We start from the raw sequence: 21,763 nt of genomic DNA on the forward strand, positions 1-21,763 counted from the left end.
CCAGGTGTCCACAAACAGTATCTTTGGTGGTGTTCTTCTTTTTGTTTCCAGTTTCAGAGTTCTCCTTTGCTTTTTCACCTTTTTTTCCTCCTCTTTTTTTTTTTTTTTTTTTTTTTTTTTTTCCTTCCCTGCTGTTTGATTTCAGTGGTGGCTGTGCACCAGGCCCTTAGGATGAAGTCAATTTTTTTCTGTTGTTTTAAAGTGGACGATATTGTTCTATAAAAAATTCAGGAGTGAATCTTTATTTCTTATATATGCAAAATTAAGACTCAAATAGTTGTCTGTATGTAGTATTTACAGGATTTAATTGTGAGCTGTTTGTCTATTCTTGAAAAATCAATTCTTATTTAGTTAATGGATAAAGCCAGTAGCTGTTCTTGTATAGTACTATATGTGCTCAGTCAGTAATCAACAGTAACTGTTGATGCTTGGAATTATCCAAGGATGTATTTGTACACCCTGAAGTTGCTAGCAATATTCTTTTCATTTTTGAGACTTTTTGTAACTGTATATATGCAGATTCAGATTTTAAATTTCACTTTGTTTTTATGTAGTGATTCTGCTATTTGACAATTAACCCCTCTTCTTTTGCAGCGAAAATGAGCTCAAATTCTGATCTTCCATCAAGTCCCTCTCAACCACAACTGCATCTTGGAAGGTCCCAGCTGAATGCTGCTGCTGTGGACCGTAGTGAGAGCAGTCATAAATCTGGACCGCCCTCAGAAGATGCTGCAACTCCTTCTTCTTCAGTTCCAGGCTACTCCCATAGCAGGGAGAAAGCTGAAAAAAATGGTGAGTATGAAAGCAGTTTTTCTGCAAAATTGAGTGATATTAAGAGATCAATATGTGTATACACTTTAAGCTCTTGCTCAGAAGAGACGCTGCCAAGTAATAAAAAGCAGCCTCTAAATTCTTAACCTATTGTTTTGGAAGAGTGTTTTTTTTTCTTTGCTGCTTGTTTGTTGTGTATTTTTGAGCTTTTCTATCTAGTTTTCTTAATGTACATAGAGCAGCAGCAGAAGTTTCTCTGAAAAATCAGCAGGAAGAATTAAATGTAATTCAGCAGAATATAAAAGCTTAAATTTAATTTCTTTAACTGGCTAGACTACATGCTGACTGCAGCTTTAATATGAAATTGTAACATGGATGAATAGATACTAGAGTAACATAAATTAAGGGACCAATGTATGAAATCAGTGACAGAAGTGAAGTTAGTATTAGCTGTCAGATAAGAAGTCTTAAGAATAGCAATACATCTTGAACGGCAGAATACTTAACCTCTTGCTGAAGGTAGAAACAAAAACATAAGGCTCTTGTGTTCAGCTGATGAATTCGGTTTTAAATTCATTTTGCAATCTAATACTTCTGCAAGAAATCTTGTATTCCAAGCACGGTTACTGTTCTTTAACTTTCTGTAAAATTAGACTTTCAAGATTCAGGCCAATACCATTGGCTGTGTTAGTACAACTTGTATGCAATTCAGAACTGATTGCTGGAACCTTCTGCATTCTTTGGTACCAAAGAGCACATTCTTGATAGAAGTAGTGAATTTTTTTTGAATGCCTGAATTTTTAACATGCTTCAGGGTATCGCTGCCATCTTTGTCATCTAGCCCACCTGTAAAATAACTCAGATGTTAGAGAATAGAGACTTTTGACATCAATTATGTGATTCTTAATTTAGGACTAGGACTTCCAAATATTGATGTATTTCTCCATTTCAGTTGTGGCTCATTTCTGATGATATTCCCTTGAATAGCCTGGCATAACCGTCACTGCCCTTTACATCCTCCTTTTAATATATTCAAGTATTTAAAGCTGCAAAATGAGTTGCTGTTGTTATATCATGCCAAAGTTTCTAATAACCAAGATTTTAGTTGATTTAGATAATAAGATCGTATTTCTCTGTCCAGTTTTTTCTATGGTTATTTTGTACTTGTAAAATTTAGCATAATACTAACGTGTTCTGGAACTGAAAAATCTCATAAAAGATGAAGCTGAGAATTTTCTCTTCCACCCACAGCAGAATTGGTCATTAAAACTTAAAAATGGATTTTAGTAGACCTTCAGAAAGAGAAATACAAATCCACAGAAGTTCACACATTCATATATATACTTATTGAAGCATAAATAGGAAAAAAAAAACCTTATCTCAGATCCAAAATCAGCAGTTTTTGCAGTATTCAAACCAAAAAAAGGTATTCCTCAGAATCACTGGAGCCTTTACCAATAAATAACATTCCGGTTGCTCATAGGCATAAGATGTGAGAAGAACTCAGTCTATTAGTTATGGGATATAGTTCTGTTGTATTCTGGTTTTAGGAAAGGACATAAAACATGCTCTGGGAGCCAACTTCTCCCTTGGAAAATTACATCAGCTCCTTTGAATAGTTGTTGTAGATTGGTTCTTACACAGCTCTAGTTTTAGCAGCAATTTAGTGTTTATTAATACTTTTACAATACTAAGAATCGTACTACCTAACCCTGTGACTCAATTGGCACTCAATCACTGGCCAATTTAACATGTTGATTCAATGAAATTTACTACAGTCAAATACAGTGACTTAAAAGGGTTTGAGAATGGCAAGGTTCATTTGAAATTTGTGTGCAGAGTACTGAAGGGGTGGCTTCTAAACTCGTGCCTCCTGGTGAATTATTTGCCTGCCCTTTTGTGGGCGCTCAGTGGACAACAGCGTCTGTCCCGTAAAGGGCGGCTCTTCTTCAGTGCTGATCTTAGAAGTCTGCCCCTAGTGGTATCTCAGCTCAGAGGGAGATGAAGGATCACAGCCAGCTGTAGTCCTTGAGACTTGAGGAGATCTTGATTTAAAACCCTTATTTCTAGGGCCTCAAGATAAATGACTTGAGCTAGAAAAGCAACCTTGGAACTTTCTCAAGACTTTCCAGTACTTCTAGATTGTGCATTTCTGGTACCCCTCATATCAGATGGGACCTAGGCTGCATTAGGAGGAGTGTTGCTGGCAGGTCAAGGGGGAGATGATCTCTTCCCTCTGCTGAGTGCTGGTGAGGTCATTTGTGGAGTCTTCTCCTTGGAGATATTCAGAAGCCACCTGGATGAGGTCCTAGGTGCCCTATTCTAAATGGCCCTGCCTCAGCAGAGAGATTGCATAAGATGTCTTCCAACTTAAATCGTTGCATTACTCTTGAAATATTCTTACCTGAATATCTGCATGTCAGATATATGCTTTTTCTTCCTGTTTCTGTTTAGTGCATTTAAATGTATAGTGCTGATTGGAACAGAAAGTAATTTGTTTCCTGGAAACACCAATCTAGCACTCCAGCAGCATTATCTGTATCTTGCAGCATAATCCAGCAAAGGAATGAATGCCCTGGCTGCAATTCAGTAAAGCACTTAAGCATAGGTACTTCATTTGGATAAAAATCTGAAGGTGTTCTCTTGTCAGCCTTTAGTTCATCATAGGCTAATATCATTAGGTAGTGTTTTAGCCATTCCTTATATAATTCATCTCACAGTAGTAGGTAGCAGTCAAATGTAGTTGCAAATGCATTAGATATTGGTGGGTGTTTGTTTCAAAGGGGTTTTCCAATTCCTATCCAAACCTGTTATCTAAAGAAAATTTCTACCTATGTAAGTTATTGAGTTTTCTTTGTGTGGAGTGTGTTAGTAATGGCATGCGTGTCAATTTGTTGTTGCTTTTTTGTTTTAACAATGTTGCTGCCCTGTCATGAATGTTCCTGGACAGGAAGTTTATTAGTGAGCAAAGCGTATGCACTGCTAATGAGAACTTCCAAAACTTCAAAACCATTGAGTCATTGGTATTTATGTAAGGAAATTACAGAAGAGTTGCCAGCTGCTTAAAGAAGTTCTGTCATTACCTTAGTAGTCTGTGTCAGGAGGAATGTGGTATATGGTTTTTAAAAAAAAAAAAAAAAAAAAAAAAAAAAAAAAAAAAGACCAGTGGCTGCTTGCTAATGAAATCTAGTGAAGTTTAATGAAGGAAACTAAGACTCAGATCTCAAAGACACAGTTATGCCTCCCAGGTGCACAGGCCCCTCAATTTCTGTCCGTTTGTTTTGCACTCCATAAGAACAATTTTCCAAATAGGCCTAAAAACACAATGCTTGCTAGAGGAATCATTTCCCATGTTTGTACATAGAACATATAATTGAGAGAAACTTCTCATAACATGTAATGATAGCATACTTGCCTGGAATATCTGCATTCCATTAATTAGTTCAAGTCAGCAGTGGTGATAACTTGAACTGGACTGACTCTCGCCCCCAGGTACATGTTTGTTGTGCTCCAGGTTATCTGGAGGTGTTTCCTTTTCAAGCATGCAGAATATCTTCCTTTAAAATAATGTTGAACTGCCTGCTGGTCAACAGTAGAAGGGAAGGTAAGAGGGGACTTATAGGATAACAGAGAAATCATGAGAGCAGTGTGATGGTGACTATTTCTTTTACGCAGACAAAAGGGATTTTATTTTGGGAGGGGGGTATTTTGTTGACATCACTCATATATGTTTGCTAGCCAGTACAGTTGAGAAAAAGAAATCGGATAGGATTTCAAGGTGAGCTTGGGCAATGTTGAGAACACTGTGGAACTGAGTTGCAGTGCTTCAAGAAGCATCTCTTCCCTAACTTGTGTTGTCCGTGTTTTTGTTATTAAGGACATGCGCCGATTTCTTCCTCTAAAATTGAGAACGTATGGGGAAAGTATTTGTACTGAGAGCTTTGTGAATTATGTCAGTAGATAATGTGGGATTTCTGCTCTGTGGAAGGTTATGAGGTTTTTTTGTACCTCTTGAAGTTTCTTTTATAAATTGTGTGACTTAGAATTTATAAACAGTACCCAAAAATCTTCAAAACAGTTTACAATACATTGTAACAGTGTGCAACAGTGTGTCTCCCATGCATTGCTAAATGAAGGTTAACAAATAGGAGGGAACCTTGCTAATTTACAAATACTTTCCACATGTTAGCTGCTTCTACTTTAATGTTATAAGAAACCTTTGCTTCAGAGCTCTATTTTATCAGAAAATGAAGACAGAGGTGATGTTTTGCTGTACAGGCACATTGTGAGGCAACGTGAAATGTTTGTGCAAAGCTTGAAGAAAACTCAGAAAATTACTTGATTGTTAAACTGGAGGTTTATGCCCTGAAGTATTAATTACTTAACAATTTATTTGTCAGTTTATTGATGTTCTTTCAGACTTTACCTGTGACTACTGCCTTTGTCCAGGCATTACTGTAGGAGAGAAAGGGTTCTATACAAACAGAAGTTAATGATTCCGCTTTCAGGTAACATTTGGGATGTAGTCCTAAAGTCTATTTATGTATATGATAAGAAGGGATAGAAAGGAGCAGTAGAAGAGGAGGAGCTGCATTCACATCAGCATGTTGTGTCATGAAATTAGAGTATTTCTGTATATCATTTGATGCTGAGGACCCAAAGTTTGTATTATACTCATCTTGTATGCTTTATTTATACTAAACTCAGCTTGTCTGAATTAAATCTAGCAGTTGGAAATAGTTTTTTCCCTTTTAAGTTTTCTCCAAAAGGAATCCAGTATGTGTGTTCTGCTGTGCAAACAAAATGCATTAAATTGGAAGAGCTGAGAAGCTCATGCCTTATCTGAACTGAGTGTCTTATAGAAGAAATTAATCTGCAGCAAGAGCTTCTGGAGGCTGACTAACCTCTGTATGTATTTTGTAGTGTTTTGAGATGAAAACATTTGGGCATACTTAGTATCTGTACATTCATCTTCAAATAGAACAGCAAAAAAAAAAGCGTAGGAGAGATTTGAAACTTGCGCTGTTAGTGGGGCCTCTTGCAACAGCAGAAAGGCCTACCTAGGTGCAGAAGTTAGAAGGTGAGGCTGGATAAAGTAAATTGGAAATAAAGCCAGTCCTTTGCAAACTCGGTAAACTATTAGCAGTGCTTAGTAAGCAAGGAATAGGCACTGCTGACTTGCCGAATATCGGAGGTGTTTTTTTAAGGGCTGCTATTTTGGCAGTAAGTTAATGAACTGATAGTGCCTGTGATGAAGGACTTTCACAGCAGAATTCCTGAGATGTAGTATTGTGATAACTTGGGTTAACATTCACACAACTATGTGGACTATGCAAGGCTTATGTTTTCAGGTCTTTCTCGCATAGCTTTTCTACAGGTTGATTTTTCTTATTTTTGTTTTTGTGGAGAAGGTTAGCAATGTTTTAATTTTTACCTGAGAAATGACGAAAAGCTTAATTTTAACTCCACTCTTGGAACCTCTTTGATTAAATTTTTATTGATAAGTTGGGGTAGATCTGAGACCGCATAGGAAAAAAGCAGCAAAGCTGTCTTATTAGTTGTAAAATCATTTTAAATTACTTTAAGTGATCAGTGTACAATAATAGCTACTCTAGAAAGAAACACCTTTTAAGAATAGTTTTCCCTCCACTTTTAAAATTTACAAGATCATCACTCTTAGTCTTCCACCTACATGCTTTTTGTCACTTCTCTCCTGACAATTTACCTTCACTTTATGGGGGTGCAGAAGTTGTTCCCTTTTCAATTTAATGCTATTTGATGACTTGCAATTGTGGTGTGACTAAGTCTATAATCATATCTACAAACGCAGGGCTGCTCCCAGAGAAAGCAGAGCCGAGCCCTAGACTTCTCTTAAAGAAAAGTTACTCCCCTCGCTCTCATCCCTGTTATCACCTTTAAAAATAGAATGCCTCACAATGCATGCTAATACAAATGTGTTTAGTTGTTCTTGAGACAAGCAGGACTGTCTTATAGTACCACTATGGAATCAAAGGCACATTTAAAAAAGTGCAGGTTTCTGAATGGATGGAAGGAATGAACACTTACAGGTGAGCAAGTAATGGTCTGAAGAATTAAAACCACTAAAACAGCGGTGTTTTGTTTTTTGCAGAATTTCCCCCTCTGCAGTCAGGTCCTCTGTGTTATATTCTATACAGACAGCTGGTGTTTATGAGATGGTGCTTAATGCCTGTGCTTGGGTGGAACGTCAGTCTTTTCTGGAAAACTGTCGTGCTGTGCAGGTACTGTGCGCAGTGCCACTCAGCTTCTGGAGCTTGTGCAAAGTGAGTAGGAGGATTTCTCTAGAGATTCCAACTGGCTCCTCTCAACACTGAAAGCTCAACAGTACAATCCAATGACACAAAAGCTATTAGCACATTACATTTTGTTACAAAATGTACAGATCAACTTTTTCTAAGAGCACATCTATAATAGACAAATCTAACTGCAGATGAACAGCTTACATTTCTTATTCCTGAAAGGTGCTTGATTAATTTTAACTTTTCTTTTCATTTTGGAGCTGTGTCTACAGAGCATCTTCTAGCAATAAAAATATTTTTGTCATTAATGTGTGTATGCCTTTTTCTTAAGTCTGAGTTTTGAGAAAACTTGTTTCATAGTGAAAATAAAATCTGTAATAAAGAGCTGTGGACTGTTCCCTGAAAATATGATTTGTTGCATCTGGATAAATTTATCAGTTTTGTGCTTCTAGAAAGAGCACTACAGAAAGTGCCATTGTATTGGTATTGGAATGATTTCCGCTTCCTTTGGAAGTGCATTAATAGGAGATAACTCTGAAAGAAATACAGTCCAGTGAGATTTTGCACAAAACATGTTCTTCTGTACTGTTTTGGAGGTCTCTTAAGCTTTCTTTTTCCTAGTGAGCATTTACTGCTTGAATAAATGATGCCCACGTTATTTACTGTGTGTGCGTGTGTTCTTGTTTCTTATTTTCTGTCTACTGTTGTAACATCTTCAATTTTCAACTCTGTTAAATTTTCTTTATGCTAGCAAATGGACTACTGCAGAAAATCCTGAAGAATGATATGTGGAATCTGGTATATCAAATATCACAGGACGTGTAATCTCAGAGCAAATTTGTTCAGTGTTCTAACAGGAGTTAACTGCTTCACTGTGGTGTCTGTTATTTCTGATGCTTCAGTCATGCATTTTTTTTTTTTCACAGTAGCCCAAAAGGACCAGCTGTTTGCAATCGGCCTTATTGTAGTCTTGAACTCTGTAGCAAGGCCTCTACTGCCTTTGCTTTTTTAACTGTAACTATAGCAAAGATAAATACATACTGGAGGACTAGAAAATGAGACTGATAAAAGCTTAAGAGCAGGAAAATGAGCTTTCTTAGAACAGTGGTTCAGGAATATTGCTCTGCTGGTCATTGCTGAAAGGTGCCAACACTTCAAAGCAGTCTGCAAATACAGAATGATAGGTAGTGTAGAGTTTAGACGTAAACACAGGAAATTCATGCAAGAAACCTATCAAAGTAGAAGTATGGTAGTTTGCTTTGTAGTTCAGACACCCTTTCAGGCTGTTTTACAATAAGATTTTCTTGCTAAAGGATCTCAGAGCAGTTAAATGATGCCTACCTCAGGCTTCAGAGAAGTTCAGTATAGGGTGGTACTGATCAGTTCAGACATCACTGTGCTTCATGATATTCGGTGAACTTGCCCAAGCATGGGAGATCTGATGTCAACGATGGCATTTTCCCTCCTCTCTCCCCGTGGTGTCTTAGCTGCTGGAAAGACCCGCACATGAAAGCATGTTCCATACCACCTTCATCACACATAAATTACTGGTCAGTTAAAAATGTGAAGCTGAGGGGAATGCTTGACATCCTGTGACTTCTTGGAAGTAAAAAAGGCAAACCAAACCTATGTAAGTATAGAGCTTAATGGTTAAACTCTCTAAGCTGTTAAAGTACAAAGTTGCTCCTTTTCTTCCTCTGGATCTCATCCAGCTTTTTTTTCCTCTCCTACATGAGCTCGTACTGCAGTTAGTCTGTGAAGGATCACAGAAGTTGCTGTTGGTTCTCAGTATTGTTGCTACCAGAGAATCTGAGTAATGATGCTTTCCAATCTAAGATTCTTGTTGCCTTTTCATTTGAATCCTCTGCAGTGTTGCCTACAGCATACCTGTTAGACATAAGGAGGTTTGTCTGTGTGCAGTACTAGTGCCCCCTTACCTATTTTGTTTACGTTATTGATGTGTTTGAGGTATTCATGAGCCCCCTTTTCCTTCTCAGAACGATCATCTTTGTCTTTTCATCCTGGAGATTTCCTGGCTCAAAAGTGTGAGCTCTTTATCTTGGTGTTTGGATGTTATTTTAGTACAAGCATTGGTTTGTCCATTGGTTTGTTGTTTCTTAAATTCATGCGGATATTTGACGTTGACTCAGTATTCTCAACCTGTTGACTGTTTGTGGTAGTTGATGCCCTTTGTTTGTTGGATTTGTTAAGACATGGAGTAGTCACTCTGTTTATCTTCTTCATTTTGCAAGTTGTTCCCATGACTTGATTGTTTTTCTGAGTTCATTCGCCAACTTAAGAAGCCCTGATAAATAATGTTTTACTGATGCTGGGAAGTTGCTTCATAAAATGGTTTGTTAACAATTCCAAGGTTAAGCATGGTAGTTCAGAGCTTATCAGTGTATACAGCGATAGGATGGCTTTGTCTTATTTCGCGTTCACTGCATTTCATCTGCACTCTTAACACTTAATCCGACAAAATCCTTCTGCAGTTTATTTGGAGTCGTAGATCATGTTTGGGTTTTGGGGTTTTTCTTTTTTTTTGCTTATTTTTGGTATATTTTTTCCCTGGGCAACACAATTATCAGCAGACTGATATCTCTGTATTTGACTTTTTTAATATCAAATATGCACTAAATAATAGGAGTCCTATTGTTTCACTGGGAGCCTGTGAGTTACATATTCCCACTTCTAGTTTTTTGTTTCTAAGTCTATTGTTTATCTACTTAACAGCCTTCTTCCTAATTTCTTTATAAAACTTGTGTGAGAAGACTTACACACCAACTTTAGAGAGAGATAGGAGCTAGATTTGTTCTCCCACCTTTTAACTCCTTCAGGGCTGTCTAATGTCATGACTTTTTATTTGCTGACTTTTATGTGGTACCAACTTTGGAACTTTCAGGCTTATTTTTTTCCCTTTTACATATTTGCCAGGTATGGATAACAGACGTAATGGTCTCTGCTATCATGGGTCTCTCTGATATCTTGCTTGTCACTTTTCATCTCTCTGCTTTAAGTGAAAAGTTACATGCTGCAGCATCTAGTTCAATGGATTTTAATGTTAGAGCACTTGGATAAACAAATAAGAAATTATGTTTTAAAATACAGTTGAAAGAAATGGTAACTTTTTGAAGTAAATTTGAGCTTTCTGCATAAAAGCCTCTTAGCACTATCTTCTGTTAGGATTGGCAGGGGAACATATCTTTTAATAGATCTCTCTTAACGGTGACCATCTCTTTAATAAAATATTTTGTTGGCCTTGAGTTGTCTTCTGTCTGTGTGGTGGGCTGGCTGCAATCTGTGTGCTTGAAAAAGGTATAGAAAGCAGTAACAGATTCTGCACTGGGTTATTCTCCTCAATGTCTTTTAGTCTATCATGGTGTGTTTTAAATTCATTGTTTTTTCTAATTCTTTTTATTAAGGAGTGGCCTCAGCTTTACAATGATGCCTTCTTATTTCTAAAAACTTCTCCTCTCCTTTTTCCTGTCTTTTATTTTTTCAAATATCCTGTTTTCCTTTTAAATTCAACTCTAGCAGATTTTTGGCTTTGGGCACAGCTAGACAGGTACTAAATCTAAATTGCTGCAGAGTAGTAGTAGAGTGAGCTCATCTGGGTTCTGTGAGCTGCTCCTTTCTAGAATCAGAAATTGTTCATTTCTCTGGTTTCTCTGAGTTTTAACTATGTTTAATAAATGAAATAAGTAATATCAATGTTGTGATGCTAGCTTCGTCTCTGGGTTTTACTGATGTTGTTAGTCTGGGTTTTTTTTGTTGTTTGTTTGTTTGTTTTACTGTAATCCTTTATTTTAAAACCCTAGGATTTGGGGATCAACTGAAATTGATTTACTGTTTCTCGAGCCACCTTGCTGGGCTGCCGTGATAGCAGTTTTCATCTGCGACAACTGTCAAGTGTTCTCATGAAATGGTTAAAAAGGTTCATGTGAGCTTGGAAGTGTGCTAACACTGGCTAGGACTGAACATAACATATGCACTGCGCATATATTTAGCTCGTCCTATTTTCACTTGCTTCAGGAGCACTTGCTGTAATTATAAAATGGGAAAGCCAGTCCAGGGGCCATTTCATATTTTGTAATCTGTTTTATTCTCCCAAACACACCATTTTTCCTCCTTTTCCATGTCCCTGTCACTTTCTTTTCTGAGCCCAAATGAATGCTTGTAGTTGTGATCGCAAAGTTTGTATGCCGTACAGGTTTCCTCCTGTGTGTGGGTGTTGCCTGATGCCTTAATCTTTTGTTCAGAAGCGTTTCCGTGCAGCTTTAATATTCACCTGTAAAAACTGTAATTTCTTTTAAATTTATATATTTCAAATGAATACTTTATTTTATTATTGCTTCCTGTCTGAGAAACTACTTTCAGTTTTCCTTTTATCTTGTATTCATCAAGTTTCTTTTGTTCAAAGGTCTTGGAGGTACTTGTCTTGTGTTTGCCTATAGATTGGTTTATTGTGCGAAGTAATGCAGATCTCTGGCTCCCCAGTAACAATCTGAACAAAGACTATAAGCTCAGCATATGAGATTGCGATCCTTTAAAATACTCGCTTTTGAGTTGGGCATTTCTTGTTTAGTCTCTGCTCTCTGGTTTTATCTGGAGAATTCAGGTGATGAAGTTGTGACCTAAATGGGGAGAAAAGAGCTGTGTGTATCTGTCCAACAGTGGATAGTAGAATGGACTTTTAGCACTAGTCCTGCTAGCAAAGCCCATTCTGCTGGGAGCTGTAATATATTTGTGTTGGTAGGAAACTTCATCAATAAACACTTTTATTATCCTGTATGCAGTCTGTCTGCTAAGCACCAAGCCCTGTCATTGATACTTGGATTAATCGCTTTCTTTGGATTTAATGCCTTTTTGTCATTTTGATTGCTAAATTTGAGACACGAGGGACAATAACTGTATCCTAACAGAATATCATATAGAATTATTTTCAAAACCAGTGTGTTTCCCTTTATTGCAACATCTCCTCCTTCAGATCAAAACCTAACAGAGTAAAAATGCCTGCCTGTGCTAAAATGAGCAATCTCCATTTCAGCCTTTGGCTACAAAGCTGGACTGAAAATTGGAGTCTTGCTTTGTATGATCCATAAGCAATGTATGACACTTCATACAAGTAAGTACTCTTTAGTTTTCTTCAGCTTACTTACGATCTATCTATATAAACAGTTAAGACTTGTGTATTCAGGATTTTTCTGAAATTGTAAAACATAATTTCATAGTGAACAAATAGCACTAGCACTGGTAAAAGGATACAGTGTAATTTCGTGGTATGAGAGATAATGATGATGTATAATAATAAACATTGAAGTTTTGTTTGTAGCATCATTGTTCTGATGAAAAATTGGTAATTTTGAGTGGCCTGCCTCTGACGAGGTAGAAGTAACTTGTTCTGTGTGTCAGGAGCTGAACCCTACAGTGGCCTGATGATGGTCACTAAAGAGTCTTGGTAGGAAGAAACTCAAGGTGAATGTGAAGTTCCAACCACCCTTCTACTTCAGTGTTGTCTTAGTTTGATTCTTCCATGCATGCTGCATACTACTTAAAATTGTGTGCTTTTGCTTGCCTGCTTTCATTTGAATGGCTGCAGAGCTTGTGAACCTTGAATAACTGATAGATTCCATTGGCTTATATAAATGCTACTGACACACAACTGTTAGTGAAGTCTAATTTAATTGTCATAAAAGATGCATGAAGTGTTGTAATATGAACGTTCCTCTTTTCTAGAAAATCTTATATTCAAGACAGAATAAGATTTGACATTAAAAAGACATCATTTTTTACCAAAGCTAGAAAGTAAAAGCTTCTACTGACAGCACTTTGATTGTGGTACTTCTGTGTAGGAGGAATACATATTAGGTTTTCTCACTAAAAACATACTAAAGAAAAGAACAAGGGGCAGTAAGTTATAGATGATCACTTAGCCTTTTTATGGTGGACATGTCTTTCATAGTATTTGTCTTCCCAGTTTTCAACTTAGTTGAAGGAAAGTATCTCTCTCTGTCCTTCTTAGTTCTGAAATACACTTTGACTGCATTTTGTACTGTTTACCTTCAACAGCTGACCTAAATGCTTTAGGAAAGTAAATTGATACAGCAGGTGTGTGACCTGAGGAGTTCATGCTTTATCCTGTTGATCACCTTCTAGGCCTGTCTCAAGCTAAGCAAAGGAAAAATATTTATCATTATAGGAACTCTAGGATACATAGCTATTCTAAATTTGACCTCCAGACCACACCACTGTCTGCTCTTTGCCCTTACTCCACAACTATGGAACCAATCCACAAGTATAATGTTAATGAGCATTTTTATTTACAGCTCCTCTGTAGCAGTGCAGAGGCTATCTACATGATAACTGAGTAGGAAGTTGAAACCAGCCCCAGGGAGCACTTTTTTCCACTGGAAGTCTGCACTTTTAAAGCAGTCTTCCCTGAGAACTTTACCTGTCGATTTGCAATGTAATTGTAATATCACAGAGTTGAATAAACAAAGAAATAAAATGAGTGTGCTTTGCTAATTTATATTGTAAAAATGGTCTTTTCTATCCTCAATAAATGGTTTAGTCCAACTGTGAACCCATCACTGCTGCGCCCCCTAAACCACGTCCTTTGATGCTGCATCTACCCTTTGCTTGAAAACTTCCGGTGCCTCCCTTGGCATCCTGTTCTAATTCCTCATCACTCTTTCTGAGATCTTTTTTTTTTTTTTTTTTTTTTTTTCCCCCCAGTATCCAATCTGAACCTTCCCTGGTGCAAGTGAAGGCTATTTCCTCTTTTCCTTTCAGGTAGTTGGGGAGAGCGATAAGACCTCTTCTGAGCTTCCTTGTTTCCAGATGGAATAATCCCTCAGCCATTCCTTTTAAGATTTGTCCTCCTGACCCTCTCACCAGCTTTGCTGCCCTTTTCTGGACATATTCTAGTGCATCACTGCCTTCCTTATAGTGAAGGGTCCAAAACTGAATGCAGTGCTTGACATGCAGCTTCTCGTGGGCTGAGTATGGAGGGCACCACTTGTGCCCTCTGTACGGATTGAGTGCAGATCACCTCCCTGATCCTGGTGACTGCCCTTTCTGATACTAGTCAAGATGCTATTGGCCTTCTTAGCTGCTTGGGTACGCTGCTGGCTGTCAGTAACACCCCTGGTTCATTTTCCTCTGTGTACGTTACCAGCCACTCTGCCCCAAGCCTGTAGCATTGCCTAGGGTTGTTGTACCCAAAGTGCAGGACCAGGCACTTAGTCTTCTTAAAACTCATACAGTTGGCCTCAGCCCATCCAGCCTATCTAGATCCATCTGTTGGGTCTTCTTACCCATAGGTATATCAACACTTCCTCCCAAATTGTTATCTGCAAATTTACTCATTCCCCTTGTCCAGATAACCAGTAACAATATTAAACAGGGCCAGCTGCAGTACTGATTCCAGAGGAACACCAGTAGTGACAACTGGACCTAACTGTTCACTACTGCTATCCTATGGGCCCAGCCATGCAGCAAGTTTTTCACTTTACAAGGAGCACACCTTGCCAAGCCACGGGTTTCTGAGTGCAGGCTGACAGAGTCGTAGTTCCTTAGATTCTCCTTCTGATGTTTCTTGTATGTTTTCTTATTAGCAAATTTCCAGTTGTCTTGGACCTCCCCCATTGACTAAGACTGCTGATATATGATAGAAAGTGGCTTAGCAGTCACTTCTGCCAGCTCTTTCAGTACATTTGGGTTGATCCCATCTGGGCCTATAGATTTGTGTCAGTGCAGGTGGAGAAGCAGGTCTCTGTTTCCTCCTCAGTAGTTGGGGGGGGGGGGGGTTATTCTGCTCATCATCCCTGTATACCGGCTTAGGGGGCTCAGTACCCTGAGGATACCTGGCCGGATAATAAGAGCCAGAAGTAAAGAAGGTGTGGAGAACCTCAGCCTTTTCCTTGTCCTTTGTGATAATGTTCCCTGCAGTGTTCAGTAAGAGTGGGAGATTCTTCTTGGCATTCCTCCTGTTGTTAATCTATTTGCTAAAATATTTTAAATTATTTTTAATAATGATGGTCAGATTAAGTTTTTGCTGGGTTTTTGCCATTCTGATTTCCCCTCTGCATACCCTACCTTGAACTCTTCCCAAGTTGTCTGACCCTTCTTTTAAAGATAGTAAAATGTCATTTTGTCCTGGAGTCTCAGCAAAAGCTCCCTAACAAACTTCTAGCTGAGCAAGAGGTGGAAGGAACCAGAGCCGTGGCGTTTCTTGCTCTGTGCCTGCAAGATGGAACAGGCAAGAAAGGAAAGTATTGTGTGTGTATAAGCTGCCAGATAATCAGTTGTATTATTGATGTTCATATCAGTTTAGCAAACTTTCTGTGATTTTTATATGAACATTGCACTTAGTTATTAAACACTTTAACTTCTGACTGCTGCCTCTTTTACTGGTTCATCCAGAGTATCACTGAAACTTCAATGGTGTTTTCTTCTCAGCATGTACCAAATATTGAACAAAAAATATTCTGTAGCCAACACTATTGCTGCTGATTTGAAAGACGCTTATGAATGAGTGAAAGCAGAGGAAGAAGCAGAAGAATGCTGCATTGCCCAATTCTTTTCATTTGAGTGGGGTAGATAAATGAATATTATGTTTTTTTCAAACAATACACTCTTCACTGCAACTTCTGTTGTTAGCAGAGAACCTCTGAAGGATGGGTGCTGATGTGAGTGGTGCCATCTGGAGAGGAGGCTTCTGACTTGTTTGGAGTTCAGTGTGGTTGGCTATATATCAGGCAAGGAGATTAAGTGGTTAATTTTCCTGGGATGTTGTTTTCCTATCTTACAATAATATTTTTACAGCTTTCTGAAAAGAGGGAGTAGTAATTGAAAATTATTTTTCACTATGTGCCTTGTTTAGCCAGACAACGTATTATAATCTGGCATTAGTATTTTTCCAAGTGGAGCTTGGCAGACAAAACTGTGGCATGGGGAAGGAGAAAACTTACTTCATGATTTGCTCTTGTTAAAATTTATCCATTTTAATGAAAGAGCTGGCTTGCAGCCTGTTCTTGTTTGGAAATAGTCCCAGTACCAGAGATATTAAAGAGTGTAAGTAGTCCTTTTCTTTGGGAGATTATGTGAAATTGGTTTATATTCTTCTTCCTCTCACTTCTTGAAAAATCACTGATACTTAATGTCACCTCAGCTAACTGGGCTGCTTACCATGCTTCATGCACTATCACTGACCATATTAGGTAGAGACTGAAATCTGTAGCTTTGAGCAAGTGCCAGAAAATGTCTCTTAGGCACAGATTCCTACGCTCTGGGACTGTTCTTTCTGACCACGCTTTGTCATGCTGTCTGCCCTAAATACATAGCTGCCAAGCATCACAGTGTGTTTGATGACCTTGCAGGATGATGGGGTAAGGCTTTGGAGCTTGCTGTTGAGTTTAGACCTGCCTTTCTAGCTGTAGTTGTAGCTTGCTTGATAACCGTGTTGTGAATCAGTGGTCTGTTCTTTCTAACGCACTCTGTGATTAAACTGTATTGTTTTTCTCTTTAATATTTCAAACAAATTTCAGATTGCAGGTTCTCATATAAAAGAACAAGTAGTCGTTATAGGCTTTGTTAGCTTTTCCATTAAAAGTGTTCTTCCTTCATAAAATGATAACACAGCATGATGTTATTTACAAGCACTGGATATCAGATAGAGCTGGGAAGATTTTTCTTTATGTCTGACCAGTAGATCAATTTCGTGCTGTTGAGGAAGAAAAAACTGTGGTTACATCTGTATGTGTATAGTCAGATAGGAAAGGAGAAACGTTAGCTATGAGTGTTGAACTGGATGAAGTAGGATGAATTCAATAAGCATTTACTCATTTTTATTGTTTCTGTGGAGTCCAAGGGCTGAGGAGCTGAACTTCCAAACGTACTAGCTAAGTTTTACAGGCTGGTTGATTATTCAGAATGCTTGAAAATGCTTCACTACCAAATAAACAAGCAGTCATGGTAGGGACTTGAGGGCTCTCAGCAATAAGTACAAAAGCTGATCAGTTCTGCAGGTTCCGTGTGTGTCCATTTTCACCGCAATGAGAATTCTATTGAGAGATTAATCCTGGGGAAGTGAATGAGAAACTGTAAACTGTGCGTAGCGTCCTGTGGCAGGTACCAAATAACAAGTAATGGTGCATACACTGAAGCAGAACATTGAGATACAGTGTAAATATTATAATGAGTTAATTTCCACTGCTGTTCTTGTAACACCCTCATGTTGGATTTTTTCAATGTGATCTTTTAATTCTTCAACCAAATATAGTAACAATTTAGAAAATAATTTCAAGAGTTGCTAGTAAACCAGTTTTTTAAATCACATTAATTTGTAGAGACCATGAAGGAAGAACCTGAAGTGCTCTTTGAGGAACTGTTGGAGAGGGCCAAAGCCGGAGAACCAAAAGCACAAACAGAGGTAATTTTATATGCTTTGTCCAGTGCCATTTACTCTTAATTCCAAAAATAGCGCTGCCTGCTTTTAGTAGAACTATTATCTCTCCCAAAGACATTTAGTTGAACTGTATCTGTTTGGATCTTAAGTTGTTCAAAGAACAGTGATGCCAGATGGCTTCTCTGCCTAGAGAAAGCTGCTTGCTTGGGTTTCAAGGCCAGCTCTTGCAAAATGTCAAAACTGGGGGAAGGGCTCAGAGCATGGAGAAGCCACAGCACTTTATTTTTACCTTTTAAACCATGTAGCAAAGAGTTACTTGTGGAGGTATGAATGTAGTGATTGTTAATGCTCTTTGGATTTATTTTTGTCATTGGAACAAAATGAATTGTTGCTGAAAGGTGATTCAACACGGTTAGTTCGATACTCCACTATGTACAAAGACTCTCATGCTGGATTCTGCACAAGAAACTGCTATTGAGATGCTTCAGCAGGAACATCAGAGATTGGTTTTGTTCTATCACCGTTTCTGTGTTGAATTAACACATTTTTTAAAAACAAGTCTGTAATGGTCTAATTAAGCTAACTATACTTAGTTATGTAATGACAGATCCAGTTAAATTCATAGTGACAGTTTTGCCTTTCTACACATTGTGCTGAATTTTCCTTAGGTTTTAGAAAAATTGTATCAGTTTTCTTTCTGCCCATTCCATTATGGTGGTATATTGGTCTAACTGGTTTAGTATAAATAGTTCAACATTTTTAGAAGGTTTTTAATTCCTGTTTAATATGGATACCGATTGACTGAAACATTCTTTTCCAGCTTCAGCTTTGACAGAAAGGAGTACTTATGGTCCTTCGTGAGATTACTGGTGTTTTGTTGTTTTGTTTTTCCCTGGGGATTACCACTCTTCTTGCAAATAAAAAAAAGGGGGCAAGAGGGAGGAGGCAGGAACAATGACACAGAGAAATGCTTTTGAAGCTGATAAAAATATGTCGATGCCAGTCTCAGTCCCCGCTCCATCTCAGCTGGTTTGAGGGCAGGCTGTCCTTGGAGTTGTAACCTGAGACAGTAAGGAATTCCTCACCTCCAAAACTGCCAGTGGCTTTGCAGAGGATGAGACTTTAACCTTGAGGGGATTGCTGCTACAAAGCCCACATTTTGGCTCTTCTTCCAAAGAGCAAAAGCCGTAGAACATGATTTTAGGATATAACTTCTGGCTGAGTAAGAAATACCATAGGTAATCTAACCCTATGATGTGTGTGCCTGTATATATATATGTAAATAGTGATTATATTTGATCCTTATCCTTTGCATTCATTCCTCCTTTGCTCCTTTCCTTTAGCCCTTTAACTGTGCACACTTTCTATTCCCGCACATAACAGTATTCTTTTCTTAAAATGATCTGGGGTACAGTTTTGCTTTACTATGCATTCAGGAGGAAATGACTGTTTGGAAAAGAGCCCCAAATAGTTATCTCTTTTCTAGGGAATTGGATGTCTTGTGGCCTATAGAGGGGGAATTGTCTTTCTTTTTTAACCTCAATAAATAAGATACAATACTTATATATACATCCTTCTCTACTTTAGAATCCATCCAGGAAAACTACTTTAATTTGTGACTATTGTAAGACTATGAATAAGAAGCTGACATTAGGTCATTGTTTTTTTTTTTCCCCAAGAATTACAAAATCAAACATAAGAAAATGCTCAGTTCACTACCACCTAGCTATTACTGTGAGCTTATTCAGAAATAACCTTGCACTGACTGTGGAAAATAAATACGCCATGAGTGGATGTCAGCCTGCATTACTGTAGCTTTAGTTTCTTTATTGAGAAATAACTGCATAGCAGTTATGAAAATGAAACACCCACAGCTGTATTCTGTAATGGAGCAGAGGCAGCTCAGTGTCTTTGACTAGAGGTTATCTGTAAGGGGCCTGAGTGTAATAAATGCTGCAGTTGTAAAGCCCAAAGGTGAGAGGTGGGCAGTTGGATTTAGAGAGGGTGTTAAGCCATTGCCAGCTGTTACTTCATTTCATAGTTTTAGCTCATGGGAAAGAGAAAATCCTTGCTTTGTCATATTAGCAATCTGAGGCTGATGCTCTTGCCCATCAGTTCTTCCTCATTTGACCACTGCAGGCTAGAGCTGTGCAGCCATTCATAGTGGCTCCACGTGGAAGCTTTGCCATAGCGAAGAAAGGCATGGGCTTGTTTAGAGCCCCTTTCAGTAGTATTTTGTGAAAATGCAATGTGCTTGTTACCTGGAGGTGATTGGAGATGACTTTTTGCTCACAAAACTTTCTAAATACACAGAAAGGCTTGTCATTTTGTAACCAAAATATTAAACAAATGTTTTCTGGTTTCTCGGATTTTTGTTTCAGTTTTTGGAGGGGGGTTTAAATAATTAAATCTTGGTGCTGAACTTCAAAAACAAACAAAAAAACCTCCATAGGACAAAAAAAAAAAAATCCAGACCCCAAAACATTTATATTATAAAACCAGTGCTGTGGCTTCTTTTTCCTCATGCAATACACTTGTGCATTATACGACTGTCTCCAAAATCTTCTAGTTTACATTGCAATACAAGTTTCTGTGACCAAGAGATGTTCATAAACTTGAAAGAGCTGCATCAATTTCTAGTACCCTTGAAGCTTTGCTCAAAATTTCAGTGGCTAAAAGTATAAACGTGCTCAAGAAACTCCTGTCCCTGTTGAAAGAAGTTATTTACCTTGCAACTTGTTCAAACAATTCCTTCTTGACATAAAAAGCTGAAGGTAGACCTGCAGTTGGTGATGAATTACCTGGCAATTGCACTATCAAGGCTGAAGTATTAAGGTAAAAATAAATAAATAACCTCATACGCTCCTTTCTTGGTCTGCCACTATATCTGTGCAGTGCTTGTTGAACTCTTGTATGAATTCATAATAAGTGTTTAGTTCTGTCTCTTGTATTTCTTAGTCCAATATTTTTCTGATTTCCTCTACATTTTTGGGTCACTTTGCTGTATGTCCTATGAGTTTAATTGCTCCAAGGTCTATTCAGTGACTGCTTAAGTAGAAGTTGTTTGAACACCCAATTAAGTGCTTGAACCAGTTGCAAAGCTGGAGACCTAACCTTTCATGTCTAACAGAAACATCTGTTTGATGAGATCAGTGTTCAGTTTGCTTGCAACAACTATTTATTATTCACGTTTCGAAGATATTTCTTTAGTCACACTAACTGGTAATATCAAATGCAAAGTTTCAGAGGAACTGTCAAGCAGGGTTGGTGTGGTTTTTGTTTTTTGTTTTTTGTTTTTTTTTTGCGACAGATAATAGTAGATTTGTGGAGCTGTAGTCTGTTATTATTTCAGTTATATTCTGAGTGTAAATAATAAAGGAGAGAGAGAGAATGAGAGAGAAGGGGAGCAGTTAACTAAACAAAAGCATTTTCCAGGTTCCCTGTACATGTAAATAAGTATCCAGTACTTTTGGCCACTTTCTGCCACTTAACTTTTGTAGTCTTGGGGTTTGATAAGCAGAAGTGTTTCATGCTACAGCATAATTGTATTTAACATTACATTAATTCTTAATGGTAGGAATTTTACAAGTTATATCACTTAAATTACTGGGTGCTTAAGCTGTGTTAGTTTTCTTCCATTTTCTAATTAATCATGAGTTTGTTTTGACCTTCAGTGGCTAAACTGCAGTGAGCCAGGCGTTTCACTGCTGAACCTTCCTTCCATGCCAAGACTCTTTGCCAGCCTACATCATCGGAATTTTATCTGACTATTTTTATTGGAAGTAAAGGATCAAAGAGAATCATAGAATCCTTAAGAGTTGGAAAGGACCTTTAAAGGTCATCAAGTCTAGCTCTCCTGTAGTGAATGGGGACATCCACAGCTAAATCAGGTTGCCCAGAGCTTGGTCAGCTCGGCCTTGAGTGTCTCCAGGGATGGGGCTTCCACCACATCTCTGGGCACCTGTTACAGTGCCTCACCCTCACTGTGAAAGACTTTTTCGTTACACCCAGGATCTACTCTCTGTAAGTGTGAAACAACTTCCCCTTGTCCTATCACCACACACCCTGCTTAGCGGTCTATCCCATACTTTCTTGTAGCTTTCCTTTAGATACTGAAGAAATGGCCACTCTAAATATGACTTAATAACACCATGAGCTCTAACTGATCCTGCTAGATGCTCAGAGACCAGTGGCAACTAATTCTTTGACCTGATCAAGTGTACTGCAATTCCTTCTTGCTTCCAGTTCTGGAAAGTGATCTTTCTCTGCAGAATATCAACTTACAACTATGTTCTTTAGTGCTGGG

General features: G+C 38.1%; 1 protein-coding gene across 1 annotated transcript in view; it reads left to right on the forward strand.

Moving 5' to 3' along the window:
- Window positions 1-599: 599 nt before the first annotated feature.
- Window positions 600-21,763, forward strand: part of WFS1 (wolframin ER transmembrane glycoprotein) — a gene marked incomplete at both ends in the record, with an annotated part of 30,039 nt that continues 8,875 nt past the window's right edge. The window contains 2 exons of the mRNA XM_079535042.1: window positions 600-792; window positions 17,399-17,481. Coding sequence (XP_079391168.1) covers window positions 600-792; window positions 17,399-17,481 — 276 coding nt within the window. The remainder of the gene's footprint in view (window positions 793-17,398; window positions 17,482-21,763) is intronic.

The sequence above is a fragment of the Tetrao urogallus genome, assembly GCF_951394365.1.
Source record: "Tetrao urogallus genome assembly, chromosome: 4".
Lineage (NCBI taxonomy): Eukaryota > Metazoa > Chordata > Aves > Galliformes > Phasianidae > Tetrao > Tetrao urogallus.